Source organism: Pipistrellus hanaki (assembly GCF_964339955.1).
Source record: "Pipistrellus hanaki genome assembly, chromosome: 7".
Classification (NCBI taxonomy): domain Eukaryota; kingdom Metazoa; phylum Chordata; class Mammalia; order Chiroptera; family Vespertilionidae; genus Pipistrellus; species Pipistrellus hanaki.
The window spans coordinates 68,604,230-68,620,728 of NC_140509.1; the positions used below are offsets into that span (position 1 = coordinate 68,604,230).

The 16,499-nt window shown below is 45.0% G+C and overlaps 1 protein-coding gene across 1 annotated transcript; it reads right to left on the minus strand.

Moving 5' to 3' along the window:
- Positions 1-5,963: 5,963 nt before the first annotated feature.
- Positions 5,964-9,177, minus strand: TCF21 (transcription factor 21). The gene is made up of 2 exons (XM_084889345.1): positions 8,308-9,177; positions 5,964-6,533 (listed from the first exon to the last, which is right to left on the minus strand). Exons 1-2 carry the CDS (start codon positions 8,755-8,757, stop codon positions 6,444-6,446), a joined length of 540 nt encoding a protein of 179 aa, XP_084745471.1. The 5' UTR covers positions 8,758-9,177; the 3' UTR covers positions 5,964-6,443.
- Positions 9,178-16,499: the final 7,322 nt, after the last annotated feature.

Here is a 16,499-nt window from a genome sequence, read left to right on the forward strand (position 1 = left end):
TTAGGTTTTATGAATATATGCTTTCATGCTGTTATTCCTACCTTTTCTCCCAACAAAGACACAATAATACCTGTGAACATGACCTTTTCCCAAATATATGTTGCTCACCATTGGTGTAGCAGAATAAAACCAAGTGGCCATAGGCAAACAGCCCAGCCCTGATTGCAATAGATTACATTTGCTACAAACAGATTTGGAATTCTTGTTGCACCCAGAGTCTCTGTCTCAAAAATATTCTGCCTCAGCCAGCAGCCAACCTGTTCACCCATCCCCAGCCAGCTATAGCTCACAGAACAAGAGGCATACATACATACAACTGACCTGAAGTGTGCAACATGAGCTTGTCTGGCAGACAGAAGTATCTCTAAAAAGCTTATTATTAGGCTTTATGCATTCATTTTTCTTCAAGCACTTACCATGTAACTGTCACTGTGCTAGGTGCGAGGGAAAGCAAGGTTAACCAGCCAGACACGGTCCCTGCCCTCCTGGAGCAAGGAGAAAAAGATACAAACTCAGTAAAGAAAGTAATTACCTGTTATTGATAAGGTGATAAGTGCTGAAACACAGAATTAGGGGAGGATCCACTGCAGATAATGTGATAAGGTCTCACTGAAGAAAGGTAAGACCTGTATGATAACCTGTTTTAATCACACTCAAGACCTGAAGCTACTGGATTATCACAAGAATTTAATAATTGCTTGCTATTGACTAGAGAGCTAACTATCTAGGAAAAATGCATATCATTTTTTTTTTCAGGCACTTTGGTAATCTAATGACTTGAAGAAGAGGAGAAGAGAGAAAGAAAACCAAAATTAATTAAAGCCTATCACATCCCAGACAATGCCCACATACATCATCCTACTGAAGTAGTCATTATTATACCCATTTTATAGATGGAAGAACCAAGGTCCTGAAAGGGCAAATACTTTGTCAAAAGATCTCTTCACTGTACCGTTCACTAGATGTAGGTGCAAATTACATCTGTAAAAGGCAACAGACGGCTTCCTTATCAACAACTGGATTGATTTTAAAATAAATTCTGTGAACATTTTATTCTTAGTGTTTCACATTATTTTCACTCTTCAAAGCAACTTTTAGGTGAATGCCTCTGATCTCAGGGCCATATAAATTCAAAACTGATAATCTTCTTTTCAACAGTAAAGGGAAAGAACAAATTTCATCTGAGTATCAGGGAGGGCAGGGCAGGGCAAACATCCCACCTCCAGTTGATGCCATCTAGTCCCATCATGTCTGTTTGCTTTCTTCTTTTTTAAATTTATTTTTATTGGACGCTTGCTTTAATCAAATAGGCACCTAGACTTCAACATGAGAGGTTCCGTTTCAATTCCAGCATAGCAGCCGCCCCGTGGTCAATGCTTAGCTCCAGCTGCCCTCTATCACATCTCCTTTTTTCACCAGAGTCCCAGCTAATGATTCAACACTGACTGAGGTGCCAGGCACGAGGGTGGGTGATGGGTACAGCAATGATGTGACATTGCTCTCCAGGAGTCTGTTCTCCCAACTCTTGGAACATTCTAAAAGGTGGTTCTCTCCGCCTCTCCACCCCTTTCTCCTCCCTCTGCCCTGGGAGGGAGTCTCAAGCCTAATCCCAGGGGTGGTTAATCCTTCGGTGAACCGGCGGGAGGGTGGCCAGGGGAGCCAACCAGACCTAAGGATCAAAGGCACGTGCAGGAAGAACCCCAGGAAGCCGGCTGGGTCCTCAGAAGCCTTCAGCACCACCCGAGTTTCCAAGGGCAGAGCCAGCAGCATTTGGAGCGAAGGATGGAAAGCTCAGAAAGGAAGTTTAACTCGCCCACTGCGTGGGATCTGCGAATCCCCTCCCGGGCGGTGTGGGGTCTTAACCCCAGGTCCTCGCCTGGATCCCAAGCTGCACACGCACCCGCCAAGGGCCGGCGACCCTGCAGGCTGTGTGCGCTCGGAACCCGGAGCCTCCTTCCTTTTCCTCCCTCCTACTTCCAAAAGCTCTTTAGGGGCGGGTGGAGGGGGGTGGGGGAGGGGGACGGGAAAGGGTGAGCAGAAAAGCCGCAGAGGAGTCCTTCCCCGCTCTGTCTGGGGCTCGGGGCTCTCCCCTGCACACCCCCTCCGCCCTGCGCTCACCCAGCATCCGCCTCACTCCTGCACCTCTGCGCTCCGGCTGCAGACCGGCTTCCAAAGAGCTGGACGGCTAGGGCCCCAAACCAGAAAAATAAATAAATAAATAAATAAATAAATAAATAAATAAATAAATAAGTAAACAAACAAACAAACAAACAAATTAATTAATTAATTAATTAAAAAATAAAAAATAAAACCTCCTCCCACTGGGGCGAAGGGAAGGTCTTTGCTGACCTGGACCCAGGGGCCCTCTTTGAAACTGAGGAGTCGCAAGATGCTTGGGTCCCATGTTCCCAGATCTCTCTCCCTTTTAGAGGTCGCCTCGGAGGCCACAGCAGCCCGGTCCCAATGCGGTCAGGTCCTAATCCATCACCTGCGGACTGAAATCTGTCCTGAGCGCTGAAGGCGAGCGCACTGCGCATCCACACACCAGGGTCGCACCGTGAACTCATGTAAGCGTGAAGGCCACACTGCCTGCCATCGTGGAGTGCCTAGAGAAGTAATTGAGACCGGAGCCCAGAATGTGCAGCCTCTTAAGAAAATTTCCCAAATATTTCCTTTCCCTCTGCGTTAACTTCTTTTGTTTCTCCAATGAGACAGATCCCCAAACAGTATTCTCCAAGTGTGGTCCCAGGACCAGCAGCAGCAGCAGCAGCAGCAGCAGCGGCGGCGGCGGCGGCGGCGGCGGCAGCGGCACGGCTTGGGAACTGGGTAGAAATACAAACTATGGGGCTCCTTCCCAGGTCTCTTGAATCTGGAACTCGAGTGGAAGGAGCCCAGCAATTTATTGCCTCCAGCTGCGCAGGCGATTCCGCTACCCACGGAAAAGCCACTGGCTTCAAAGTCTGCCCAGGCAGTGTTTCCCCGCTGGTCACTGGATGTAACCAGCTGGGTCCACCTTGTTTATCACGTACATCTCTTTTCAGAAATACGTCTGGTATCTGAGAGTGGGAAACCCTGCTAGATTGCACTAGTTACTTGTAATCAGCTTAACAATAACCCACAACCTTCGGACCAACTTGCACTAGTTACTTGTAAAAAGTCACATAAGCAATGGGAGAGAGAGAGAGAGAGAGAGAGAGAGAGAGAGAGAGAGAGAGAGAGAGAGAGAGAGAGAGAGATGGGACTTCCCCAGCTACAGTCCATTTTCAATATCCCTCCTCCTGAGAACTCCCAGACACATGCTAACTTGAAGCACTTCCTTCTCCTTCCAGGCTTCTATAGCCAGTTTCAGATGCTCTCCTGGTTCTTCCAGAAAGCACCTTCTAAGGTAATTTGCATAACCAAGAGGTCACAGAGAGAACACTTCCCACTCCCCATTTCTTACCCCTAAATACACGGGCTTGAGGCTAAAGGGGAACCCCTTTCCTTCTCAGGCAGCCTAGTCTCCTATTCAAAGCAAGTCACTCCACGTTCCTGGGCAGGTAGCCTGGCGATGAAGCCCCATGGGGATAGATGGACAGACTCCAGGGAAATGAGAGGCACAGGGAGGAAGGGTGTGGTGGGTGTGGGGGTGCTGATGACCTGCTTTAAGAGGAGGGTGCTTGGGGAAGGAGAGATGTCTAGACTGGGGATGCCTGTGTGGGGCAGTGTGGGGCGACCAGGTTTCCACGTTCTTTAGGCTCCTGATGACCACAGCACAGTAACCGCCACTGTATTGCTTGTTCCTTTCAGTGGACAACTGTGTCATCTCCAGTGCACTGGGTCCCAGGGCCGAGGCTCCCATGGGTGGGGCTTCCCAGCAGCCATACTAGTACACCCATGGGTGTAGCCCTTCTTATTGCTGGTCCCACTCCTGATTTGATCTTTGGTCTCTAAATTTTTTTTGGATTCAGGATTTGTAGGAAACACTCATGTTTGTAAAGTGCTCTGACAAATTCGGAGGACATTGGAGAAGGGTAAAGGGGTGTGTGTGTGTGTGTGTGTGTGTGTTTGTGTGTGTGTGTGAGTGAGAGAGAGAGAGAGAGAGAGAGAGAGAGAGAGAGAAAGAGAGAGAGAGAGAGAGAAGTGAGGTTAAATATAGCATCCAAGGGAGGTGTTTTGATTTTTACAATCATCTGTACATTATAAACATATAATATTTGGAGCTTCCTGCCTGACACACATTTGGGTTGGGTCTAGCATAGACAGCTCACGGCCACTCAATCAAAGAAACAGATATTTGCATGGACCCTTTCTTTTAGAAATCAATTGCACAAATATAATCTCATTTGAGCCCAGGAACGCTTTGTGAGGCAAAAGAAGGAAAGAATTATTATTATTATCACATTGATCCCCATCTGCAGAGACCAGAAAACTGGTGACCAGGTTCCCTTTTAGGAAAGCTGGACCCAGAACTAGAGCTTATCCCACTTGCTTCAAAATCATAGCCTCCTGTCTCAAATTTGAAGCCAAGGTTTCAAAGGATAGGCGGGAAGCACCGGGGTCTTTCATAAAAATCCCTTTGCATTTTGGGGTCCTCAGAGAATGAGCCTACATTTTCCTCTTTGGGGCCGCCTGCACAGAGTGCCCAGAATTCTGAGCTTTTGGTTTGTACAAAACCCAAATGGGAACTTAGACAACGTGCTGAACTGAAACCCAAAAAACTGAATCCAGGCTGGGACTCATCCTGGACTTGAACTCTGCCCATGGAGGGGAGGGCAGTGTCCCCCAATAGGAGAATTTGGGGATTAAGGAGGTGTCCAGATCTTGAAATGCACCTTCAAGGTCCAATGTGTGTGTGTGGGGAGGAGGGTAGAAGGGCACCCTCTGAGAGGCCTATGTCAGGCAGGTGGATGCGGCATCACCGCAGCTCCCAGCCCTCGGAGAAAGAAGGTGTTTACTGATCACCAGCAAGGGATGGTTCCCTCTTCTGCACAAGCCCCTTTTTTGAGGGCCCAGCTGAGGACTCCACCCCTCACCCGAATTTGGGGTGAGTAGGAGGCGAGTCCTCCAGGTACCAAACCGAATCGAGAAAAAGAAAGAAAGAAAAAACACCCCAAAAGAAAGAGCAAACGAAGCGGAAGTTTCAAGGCCCTCTGCGAGGAATAACAGTATAAATAACCGAAGACGTCTTGTAAACACTGCGGTCATAACCCCGAACATTAAACAGCCTCGGTGGCATCTGGCTCGGGGGCTGCCGCGGGCCGCGCTGGGGCAGCAGCGAGGGAAGCGGGTCCCAGGCTCCCGGGCCCTGCCTCTCTGTTTATCTCAACTTAATCTTCCCCGACGAGCTGTTCCGAGGCCGGGGAGATGTTTAAAGAAAAGCCCAGGCCGCCGGAAGTCGTGGCGGGGAGCTGAGCGCACTGGCTAACCTTCACCGACAGGCAGGCAGGCTGGTTGCTAACACGAATTAGTTATTAATAAGAAACGTGTCATGGATGTGGCCACTTTGAAAATCGGGAAGCATCTCCTAAGGGATATGGAATCGACCCTTCTCATGAGCTCCCAGCATTTCTCCACTGGTTTCTAACCGCGGGTTACAGGTCCTTGCCTGGAAAGTTCTAAAACTGGGGGTTTACCTTCTTCCCGCAACACGTCAGCAATGACCTGGTGGAATCCATGACCATCAGAGTTTCCTTTTCTGTGTAACAGCAGCTTTAACTCTGCTCTTTCTTTGTTTACGGTTACATTATTTCTGATTGTACAGAAAATAACCTGGGAGCGCAGACAGGTTTTGGAAGTTTCAGTGCAAAACCTGATCTGGACATCAGAGTGGAAATTGGACCTCATCCTTCTCTATCTCTGGGAGTTTGGGTTGAGGCACAAAAGAACCATTTATATTATCAAGCTTCCCTGTAGTCCTCCACTTTTCTATCCCAAAGAACATTTTTTTTTTTTTTTAAATCACACCAAATGGCAGGGCTTTTAGCAATATAAAGAGAGATTTATTTTCAAAAGTAGAAAAACTTGTTTGAAAAATATATATATATCTTTGAGTGAATTACTTTATAAAGGTGACTGTCAAAGTCAGCTATTCTATGATCTACACTTTACAACATATGGTACAGAAGATACACATCGATAGGCTCTTATTAGCTATTCATATATTTATAATTACATATTGCACTTGGACCAGCAAGGCTCGCAGAGTCAATTCACGGTAACCAGGAATAACGTTAAATAGGTGGGAATCGTTGGAAGCACAACCAATCTCCTCGGGTTTGGAAACGAATCTCGAATCTCCTCGTCTGTAAAGTGTTCTCGCAGGGTGGCCCTGGGAGAGGAGCTTTGGGGGTTGGGGGGGGAGCAGGGAAGCAGAGGCAGACAGCAGGGAGGGCAGGGGTCGCCTTCGCCGGGCTCTTCCCCCGGGAGGGGAGCGCGCCTTTCCCAGACTCGCACCTCCAAGGTCAGGACGCTGTGGTTCCACACAAGCGGCTGGCGGTCACCACCTCCTTCAGGTCGCTCTCTGGCTTCCCGGCCACCATAAAGGGCCACGTCTGCAGGAGAGAAGAGCGGAGGAGTTGAGTGGCCGCGGAGGAGGGATGGGGTGGGTTCCCGGGGCCAGAGGGAAGGAAGGAGAGGGCTCGATTGGGGGCAGCGGCGAGCCTCCCAGACCCGGGATCTCTGCATTCACAGGGAGCCTGTGGCTGGATAAAGCCAACAGCAGCGCTGGCTCCAGGCACAGCCCGGGGAGGCAGAGCAAAGAAGAGATGCCACTTCTTGGGGGCAAAGTGAAACCCGAGAGAGAAGGCCCCTCTTAAGCCCTAAGAGGCCCGTGCACGGTGCAGGCCCAGCGGAGACTTCTCGCCGGGAATCTCCCTCGCCCCTCTGCTGAGGCCCTGGTCAGGTTTCCTGGACCTCCTGCTTTTAGCCCCATCTATCTTCCCCTGCCGACCTTCCTGTCCTCCATCACAAATGCGGGCTTTGGCCACAGATTCCGAGTGAATCGCTACCTCTTAAGGGGGGAAAATACTAATGAAAGAATAGACACTCATATTGTATTTAAGATCATCTTCCTCCTGGGCTAAGCAAGGACAGCCTTCTCTTCTGGGCCTTTTAGGATAAAGCTCATGGAAGTTTCTTGCTCAAAGATAAAGGCAGCAGTAAAATGTCAACGAAGGCACTGCTTTCATTTGACTTCCAGATTTTAAAAAGCTATGGACTCGTCTCATTCGGAAAAACAGACTTTTAATTGGAGGGGAAAATATTTTTCGAGGCAAAACGTGGTTTTGCACCCCTCCCTTCTCCCCCAAATTCTGAAACTAACTCAGTGAGAAGACAATTTAGATCTTCAAACCTCTCTCCCTAGCTCTGGCAGATAAGACGGCTGGTAAGAGGAAAACCTCTCCTTCTTATCAGACACAAACAGAGGTGCTAGGAAGTGTTGTTTTTCTTTGGTGCCTGTACGTTTGAAAAATCAAATCCCATGAAAAAAGAAACAAAATATATTTCTTTCACAGTAAAATGCATTGGAGAAAAAAAAAACACATTAAGCTCAATGAGCATTACTTTTTAAAAATAGAAAAAATTAAAATGTTCTTAAATCTTGGCTGAAAGCGACCTCTTTAACATTATTTGTTACACCAGTACTGGCGAGAAGGTACTAATAATGCTGGTATTTGCTAAAACTTCTGGGATTTAAAAATGTCAACCCACTTACAGGCGAAGCACAGAATATTTAAGTGGTCCAGGACTTACATGACAATTAATTATGGGGGACCTGATGTATCCATGTCTAACGGTCCTATACGTGCTTGAGAGAGAAACATAGTTGGGCGGTTTTATTCACAAGCACTGGAGGGGGGAAATCGAGTTCTACTCTCCCGCTAACGGAAGAATCAAGGGATTCATAACATGCCCCTTGGAGCGCAGGTTCCCTGTCCCGTCCCCGCACCAGTCCCTCCACGCGAGTCCTGTGGCGCGGGTGCAAGGGGATCCTCCTCTTTGCCAGCTCTCTCCACTTGCACACTCCTAATCAGGCTGCCACGTCAAACACTTGCATAAATCACCCCTGCTCCGGCGGCTTGCAGGGGAGAGAGAGAGAGAGAGAGAGAGAGAGAGAAGAGAGAGAGAGAGAGAGAGAGAGAGAGAGAGAGAGAGAGAGAGAGAGAGAGAGAGAGAGAGAGGGCCTTGGGGGGATCTCCCGCCAGGGTCCCTGGAGGAGGCGCTGGGCGGGAAGGAGCGGGGTGCGGGGTCCCAGCCCCGCGCTCACACTGGGCACGGACAGCATCGCGGGGCGCACGGGCGGCGACGGTACCCCGGGGAACTTACCAGGTTGACCGGGTGGATGTACCCGTTCTCGTACTTGTCGTTGGCCAGGATCTGCCTCAGGTGGGCGATGTAGCTGGACGCCAGGCGCAGCGTGTCCAGCTTGGAGAGCTTGGTGTCCGGGGGCACCCAGGGCAGCGTGGTCTTGAGCCGGGAGAAGGCCTTGCTCAGCACCCGCATGCGGGCCCGCTCGCGCGCGTTGGCCGCGTTGCGCTGGACCTGCTTCCCCTCCTGGCTGACCCCGCTCAGCGGGCTCTTCTTGGGGGGCGCCTTCCTCCGCTTGCCCAGGCCGCCGCGGCCCTTGGGCGGCGACCCCGCCTCGCCATTGGAGCTCTCCTCGGTGCTCTCGTTGGAAGTCGCGAACTCCTTGCTCGAGTCCATCTTCAGCCCGTCGCAGTCCAGCATCTCCACCTCCTGGAGGTCCTCCACGTCGCTGAGGGAGCCGGTGGACATGTTCGCGGGAGAGGATGAGCGGGGGAGAGGGGAGGGAGAGAGAGGACAGAGAGACCCGGAAACTAGTGGGCCCCCCTAGAGTGCAAGGTGGAGCGGCCTCCGCGTGCTGGGAGCTGGGGATGGGGTCCCGGTGGGGTCTCGCACCCCTGTCCCCTCCGCAGAGGGAGCCGCCAGGGCCAGGGCTTCTTAGGGAAGGAACCCGGCCGCTCTGCGCCCCCACCCCGGAGCCGTGGCCTAGAGGAGAGTGAGAGAGCGCCGAGGAATTTGGTGGACACTAGGAATTTATCTGGGGAATAGAGAGGCGGATCCTGGCAGCCCAGGGGAGGGGCCTCCCAGGCCCCAGCGAGGCTCTTCGACCCCTTTCCCAACCGGAGGGAGACTCTCACTCACTCACAGGCCCTGGTTTCCAACTTATAATGTAAATGTATTCAACAGCAATGCGAAATACTAACACCTTCCCCTTGGAGCTGGGCCTGGGAGGAGCTGAGCGTACCCACAGCCCCTCTCCAGCGCCCATTGCCCATCCCCATCTCTAAGGCCTGAGTTCCCCCTAAGAGGTCATAGCTGTTTGTACATAAGCAAATTTTAGGAAAATGACCAGATCCTTTTTTTTTTTTTTTCTTTTTTCTGGGCCTTCCACCCATGAATCTCTAGCAAGCATCCCTCTTGCTTCCCCCTAGAAAGAAAACGCCACTTAGAATCCAGGCAGAGATCAGTTAGCTCTTGCCAACACCCTGTAAGACTACAACAGTCTTATCAAGAGATCTTCCAGCCTTAACCGGGGTAAATGAAGAAACAAGTTCTTCATAGAATCTTTAGGGGGATGTCGGAGAAAGTACCAACAAATTCACCTGCACCTGGTCACTTTCAAGATATCAAGGAACTGCCCGTGTACACACACACATCACCATTGTACACTCACAGGCAGCGACACACACAGTGGGAGTGGGGGGAATGAGGTGAAGTAACAAGAGTATGTGGTGATAACCGTTTTTTAACCAAATCAAAAACTTTCCCCTAGATTTCTCTCTAAAAAAATGTATTTCATGTTGTCTTAAGAATCGTTGCTTTCAGACATCACCTTGTCCGAGACTTATTTTCTCCCACCCAGTGCTGCCACCTCTGCCTCTCTTTACATCCTCAGGTGAAGCTGACATTCCAAAAACACTAAACAGTATTATCCCTTTGGGAAAGGTTCTTTTCCATTCCTGATCCCCAGCGAGGACCATCTTTACTAGATAATAAGAAAATCTGGGGAGTAGGAAAGCAGGGGGAACCAGAAACCAAGCGATGGAATGAAATTGATGAGATGAAACTGGATAGACTGAATGCAGGAGTCCCTCTTACCAGCACTTCCCTGGGTTTTGTTTCCCTGCAATTAGGCGCTGAAGATGAGAGGCTGAGGCAGCGTGTAAGCGTGGCATCTGAGCTTTTGGCCGGGAGCCTGCACCCCTCTCCTACATTAAGATATCATATCTCTAATCCTGGGCTCAGCTGGGAATTCACTAACCCCTAACGTTTTGTTTTGTTAGCAGGGTCTTGTTTGCTTTCCCCCTATGCTGTAAACTAAACAGATTGTCAGCAAATCAGTCTTTATTAATGAATTAGTGAGACCCCCCCATCCCACCATAATATCTTTGCCTAGGATTCAAAATTTGTTAATCACCAGCGTAGAGATTTATGAGCTCTCTTATTTTCTGTTGTTTGTGCAGGTGGAGATTTAAATGACCATATCCACCACCAAGATTTATGGCGAGGGTGATTGATGTTATAAACCAGGAAAAAGACTCTTCCCACAGCAGGGATGACAGAAATATCAAGTTGAAGTTGCCTTTGTCCTCATGCACAAATGACCCAGTCCTAGAACGCAGAAAGTATAATAATTTAATACTGAGAGCCAAGACAGTATGAAGAGAACACCCAGCAGGCCTGTTAAAATTTCCCCCCACTGATTCCCAAACTGGTTTTCTTTGATTTGCCCTCCCTTTTCTCAGTCTTGGTAAGACATGAAAGTTAAAGTTATTTTTAGGCTAAAAGAACTATGTGAAATGGGCATTGGCCAATACTTTATGAAACGTGTGTGTGTGTGTGTGTGTGTGTGTGTGTGTGTGTGTGTGTGTAGCTCATGAGATATATGTAAAATAGTCACAGAAAAAGTATTTATTTAGGCTCTGGAATGGGATAATGATTAAGAATCAGAATGATGGCCTTACTATACACCAGGCTATGAAGCTGTAAAGGTTTTGCTTCTTAGAGTCATTCTTTTTTGGGGAAAGGGAGAAGGTGTGGTTTTCTGCTACACCTGAGTTTATAGGCCAGCCAGGCTGTTTATGGGATAGTAGCAATCAGAGTAATACATACCACTGAGTAGATTTCTGCTGTCTATTTTTAAAAAAATATATTTTATTGATTTTGTACAGAGAGGAAGGGAGAGAGATAGAGAGTTAGAAACGTCGATGAGAGAGAGTCATCGATCAGCTGCCTCTTGCACACCCCCTACTGGGGATATGCCTGCAACCAAGGTACATGCCCTTGACCGGAATCGAACCCCGGACCCTTCAGTCCCCAAGCCTACGCTTTATCCATTGAGCCAAACTGGTTTCGGCTCTGCTGTCTATTTTTAAGGTCTGCAACTTAAAAACAACTTCTAGAAGGGAACAAAACTAGCTTCATGCCATATGCTGATTTTTGTGCCTAGCAATTATTATTATTATTTTTATTATTATTATTATTTAGATAAGCAAGAATTAAATACACTTATCCTGCAGTAATGCATTTGGCTGGGAAGGGTAAGTTAGTTGATAATGAACTTTGGGGGTGTTTGCAAAAACTTCCTAAGGGATGGATGCCAGTATGGGAGCAAGTTGTGAAGAAGGCTTTTATTTAGGTATCATGATGTGAAGTCATGAAGAAAGTAGATTAATATGAGTAATACTTTTTTCTTTTGACATTTTGTGTCTATTCCTGCTAATAAACACTAAGGGACAAATGGGTAAGGGAAATGACTTATTGTTGGATTCTACTAAGGAAATCAGTGAAGCTGTAACTAAAGCTGTGCCAAATTCTCCCCAAATATAAACTACATTCTGTGAGAAGAGAAGCACGTTGGAGAAACTGTATGAACTCTTTCAATAACAAGAAAAATACTTTGAACGTTACTTTTTCAGAGCACCAGACAGAAGACTTATGGTTTGAAAGCATGAGGTCGTTATTAGAAGTTCTTACCTTTCTTTTAAGAGAGTGTTTATGCCCCAGAGACATCTGGCCAATTCGTTGCACACTTCTAACAATTTGTTTTTCAAAAAAGGCTATCTCTGAAAGATTTCAGTGCAGAGGAAAATTTATCTTCCAAAGTTGTAAAATGAAGATTAGGCATGGAATGTGTCCTTGAACTTAAATCCTGGTTTATCTACTGGTAAATTTTCAGGAAGTTCAAATTTGACTCAGTTGCATTGGATGGAATAACTTGCTTTATCTTTTATGAGAAGGAAAACATCACAGGCTTCTTTTAAACGGATTTCACATCTTCTTTCCCAGAGAAGAAAAATATGCTCTAAATTTTAATTATTTTCTCATACTGCCCATTATCTGTCCAGGAGGCATATAGATTTGCAAATTGGCCAAATTACCAAATCTCTCTTTTTTCTCCACTTCCTATGAACACTTCCTGATGTGTCATTCTCTTTATTTGATGGCAACCACATGAGCTGCAACAATGTGCTGACTTTCTATGCAAATCTGCACCTCTTTGTCCATTCCACTTACTTGTCACTGGCGATTGATTTTCATCTTCTGCTCAAAATCCCCTGAAATCTGACTCTATTTTATTAAAAATTTTGTTTTTGTTAATTCTCATAAGAGGATATCTTTTCAATTGTTTTTCAGAGAGCCTGGAATGGAGGAATGGAGAGAGAGAGAGAGAGAGAGAGAGAGAGAGAGAGAGAGAGAGAGGGAGAAAGGGAGAGAAAGAAAGACATCTATGTAAGAGAGAGACATCAACTGGTTGCCTCCCACATGTACCCCCCAAAGAACAAACCAGCATCCCAGTCCTTTGACACAGGCCCATGCTCTTAACTACTGAGCCACACTGCCCAGGGTCATTTTATTAAATATTAACTTACTGTAATGTGACCATTATGTCCCATTACTTGTACTAAATTATAACTGTGCTGGCCTATTATTTTGGCATCCAAAGTGGTTGTAGTACTAGTAAGTGAGATTGATGGCTAGCTAAGGAGATAAAAAATGGTAAGTGTTCCTGTTATCTTTGTCTGATATCATTTATGATCAATGGTTTATAAATGCATTCAATTATCAGAAGTCCTTGCCTTGACTGGTTTGGTTCAGTGGATAGAGCGTCGGCCTGCAGCCTGAAAGGTTCCAGGTTCAATTTCAGTGAAGGGCATGTACCTTGGTTGCAGGCACATCCCCCGTAGGGAGTGTGCAGGAGGCAGCTGATTGATGTTTCTCTCTCATGGATGTTTCTAACTCTCTATCCCTCTCCCTACCTCTCTGTAAAAAAAAATAAATTTTATATATATATATATATATATATATATATATATATATATATATATATATATCTTAAAAAAAAAGTCCTCTTGGTTTTCATCATACTCTAACTCCCTCTTTTCACATGTAATTCAATGAACTGTAGGTCAGATGCCACAACACTGAGATTTAAAGCTGGCAAACAACATACAAGTCTAAAGAAAGACTCACCATGGTTCTTTAGACCCAATAAGTAATCTTGAATCACACATGCTCCATAACACAACTTTGAAAGCAGGCACATGAAGGACAGAGTTTACCTTAATGAGAAGGGGGCTGAAAAAAACTCAGGCATATAGTGAGAGGTAAAAACTTTACAAATCCAGTTTAATGTTCTCCTAAGTCTTCTACTTCTAGGATATTTTTTATTAGATCTACTTAATATTAGGAAAGAGAGGAGGGAAAATTGAACAATCCTGCATTCTACCATTTAATGTAGAACCTCTCCTTTTTGTTGTCACTACTGCAGAAAGAGCTGCCACATGAAATGAAAATCTTAATAGATATGTGTGCCAGACTTCTGCCATAACCATAAAGCTTTAGAAAGACTTTCTTGAGTGATGATTTTTCTGTATTTTAATGTAAAGCCCGAGAGCAAAGCCTCCCAAGTTTTCCTAAAGAGAATAAATCCAGTGGATGATATGAAAGATACCAATATTTAACTTATAAGTTAAATATTGCTTATTGATGGCTAGAAAACAGATACAGGCCAACTTGCTATCAGCTTCCTTCCTATGTGGCTAGAAGATGGACACTGGAACCATGGACTTGACATTCCTGGTTTAGTTGTATGGCCTGAGCCTAGAGCAGGGCTAGTACATAATAGTTGAGCGATTGGATGAATGTTCTAGACCATAGCATATGGGAAGTACAGTGCTAACTGTGAGATTTGCACGTTATTTAAAGTACTAACACAACTCTAAAATACAGTGGCTCAGATAAACCATACATTCGTTTCTCTCTTTCTTAAAGGCAGGTGGTCCCAGGGGGATGGATGATTCTCCTCCACAAGGACACCCAGGACCCAGATTTCTTCTATCCTGTAATTCTGTCATCCTTTGGGCGGTGCCTTCACATATGTAGGTGAAGTCAGCTTACCCTCACCGGCCCTCAGGAAGGGAAGAAAGAAGGCTGAAGGGCAAGCAGATTCCTTATACTAATGAGATGTGAAAGTTACATATCACTTCCTCTCCCATCCTATTGGCTGCCCTCATTAGTTGCAAGGAAAGTTTGGAAACACAGTCTCTAAATATACTCTGCTAAAACTCAGGATTATGGATCATTAGTAAAAGGAAATGGAACCAATTCAGTTTCTGCCAGTGTATTTGTAAGCATAAAGGATAAAATGAACTGTATATAGAGGAGAATATTTTGTTTAATAGAAAATGCATAGCACAAATTCTCTATGAAGTTTATAATTAGTTCAAGTCAAGTTTCCATGAGCTTCACTTCTTATTTGGAATTCAGAATTAACTGAAAAAACATTGAACAACCTTTTTTCTGACTACATATCTGAGAACACTCATCAATGTGATCCATTTCAACTAATGTTGTCACTAACTTACACTCAATAAAATGGCTTTATGGCTTTATAAAATCACGGTTTTTGAGGAATTACCAGTAAAAATGTGCAGGTTGTTTACCAACCAGCATTGGCCCTCACTACAGTCCTCTAAGTTGCTTGTTTAAATGCTATCAATCTGATCATGAAGCAGGTATATTTATAAGGTTTTAGAACAAGTAGAAAGCTTCTTTTTTAATTTTAATTTTTCTAATATACTTTCAAGGTTTGATAGTAGTTTACTTTCTTAACTCCAGTTGCTATAGCAAACACCATTGACTGGGTGTCTTAAACAATAGATGCTTGTTTTCTCACAATTTGGGAGATTGGAGTCAGAGATTATGGTACTAGCATAGTTAGTTTTTGGTAAGAACTCTATTCCTGGCTTGCATATAGCTGCCTATTTGTGTATCCTTAGATGATTTTCCTTTACTTTCAGGAGAGAGATCTTTTTCTCTTATTATTTAAGGACACTCAGGAATCCTATTGTACTCAACTCTATGATCCATTTAACCTTAATCACTTCATCAAAGTTCTATCTCCAAGTACAGCCACATTAGAGGTTAGGGCTTCAACATAAATTGAGGGTGGAAGATGCGAATTAGTTCATAGCATTTATTTTTAGAAATTATAACTGAAAAAAAGGTTGTTTATTATTTTCAATTTCAAACAACACAGGGCTCTTCTGTCATTTGAGGGTTTACTATATTCTAATGTCATTATACTAATGACAATGATAATAATGAGAACAAACCTCAGGCTTTCTTTTCTTGGTTTTCTTTTTTTTGAGGAATCATTAGGATGAAGAGCTTTAAATCCAGATTCATGGTCTATGACGAGGAATGTCATCTGATACTCATTCTTAAAATTTGCAAAGGACAGTCCCCTGAAAGAGAGAGAGGAGGGTCATTTTATAGTTAGAAGCTCTAAATCAATTCTAAAGAACCCATTAGAAGAAGAATTTAGGAATTCTTCATCCAGTCATTTGAATATACCACACAGCTCCCACACAGAAATAGACATGGGTTAGATCAATTCAGTAATAAAAGTTGGCAAACATTTCTTAGTTTAGTCTATAAACAAAACAAACAGTTGATTGACTGTACTGGGATCTTTTAAACTGGTCACTCTGACATATTTTAGATGAAGCCAGTTATTATTTTTAACTAGAATGTTAAGGAGATATTAACCTGCCTTTCACATGAATAAATGTTTTATTTCTTTTAACCCAATTGCAAGACTGACCACAATGAGAACAACCTTCCCAGGAAAACATTTCTCAAATGAATTTGGACAGGAGAGTAAACTAAATATTGAATGGGAAATGTCATGCTCACATCCCATTAAATTATACAACATAAATATTCTTAATAGAATTTTAATTTTTCTAAATTTTTTTTCTCTAAAGATATTATGACATAGTAGAACACCAAGGGACTGGGTCCAAGTTCTGCTTATACAACTAACTAGTTGTGTGAAATTAGACAAATCCCCTAACTTTGCTAGGTTTGGTGGGTGCCCTATCACTTAACATGGTAACAGCAGGAATACATTCAATAGTGTTTTGGGTGTGTTAATTGAGATGATATCTGTAAGTGATTTAGTTTGGTGCTTAACATATAGTAAACAC

What these genes read in the sequence shown, in the direction of transcription:
- TCF21 (XM_084889345.1), bottom strand. Translation starts at nt 8,757, where the DNA reads ATGTCCACCGGCTCCCTCAGCGACGTGGAGGACCTCCAGGAGGTGGAG. An exon ending in ACATCCACCCGGTCAACCTG is followed by an intron (nt 6,534 to 8,307) that starts GTAAGTTCCCCG and finishes TCTCTCCTGCAG; the next exon opens with ACGTGGCCCTTTATGGTGGC.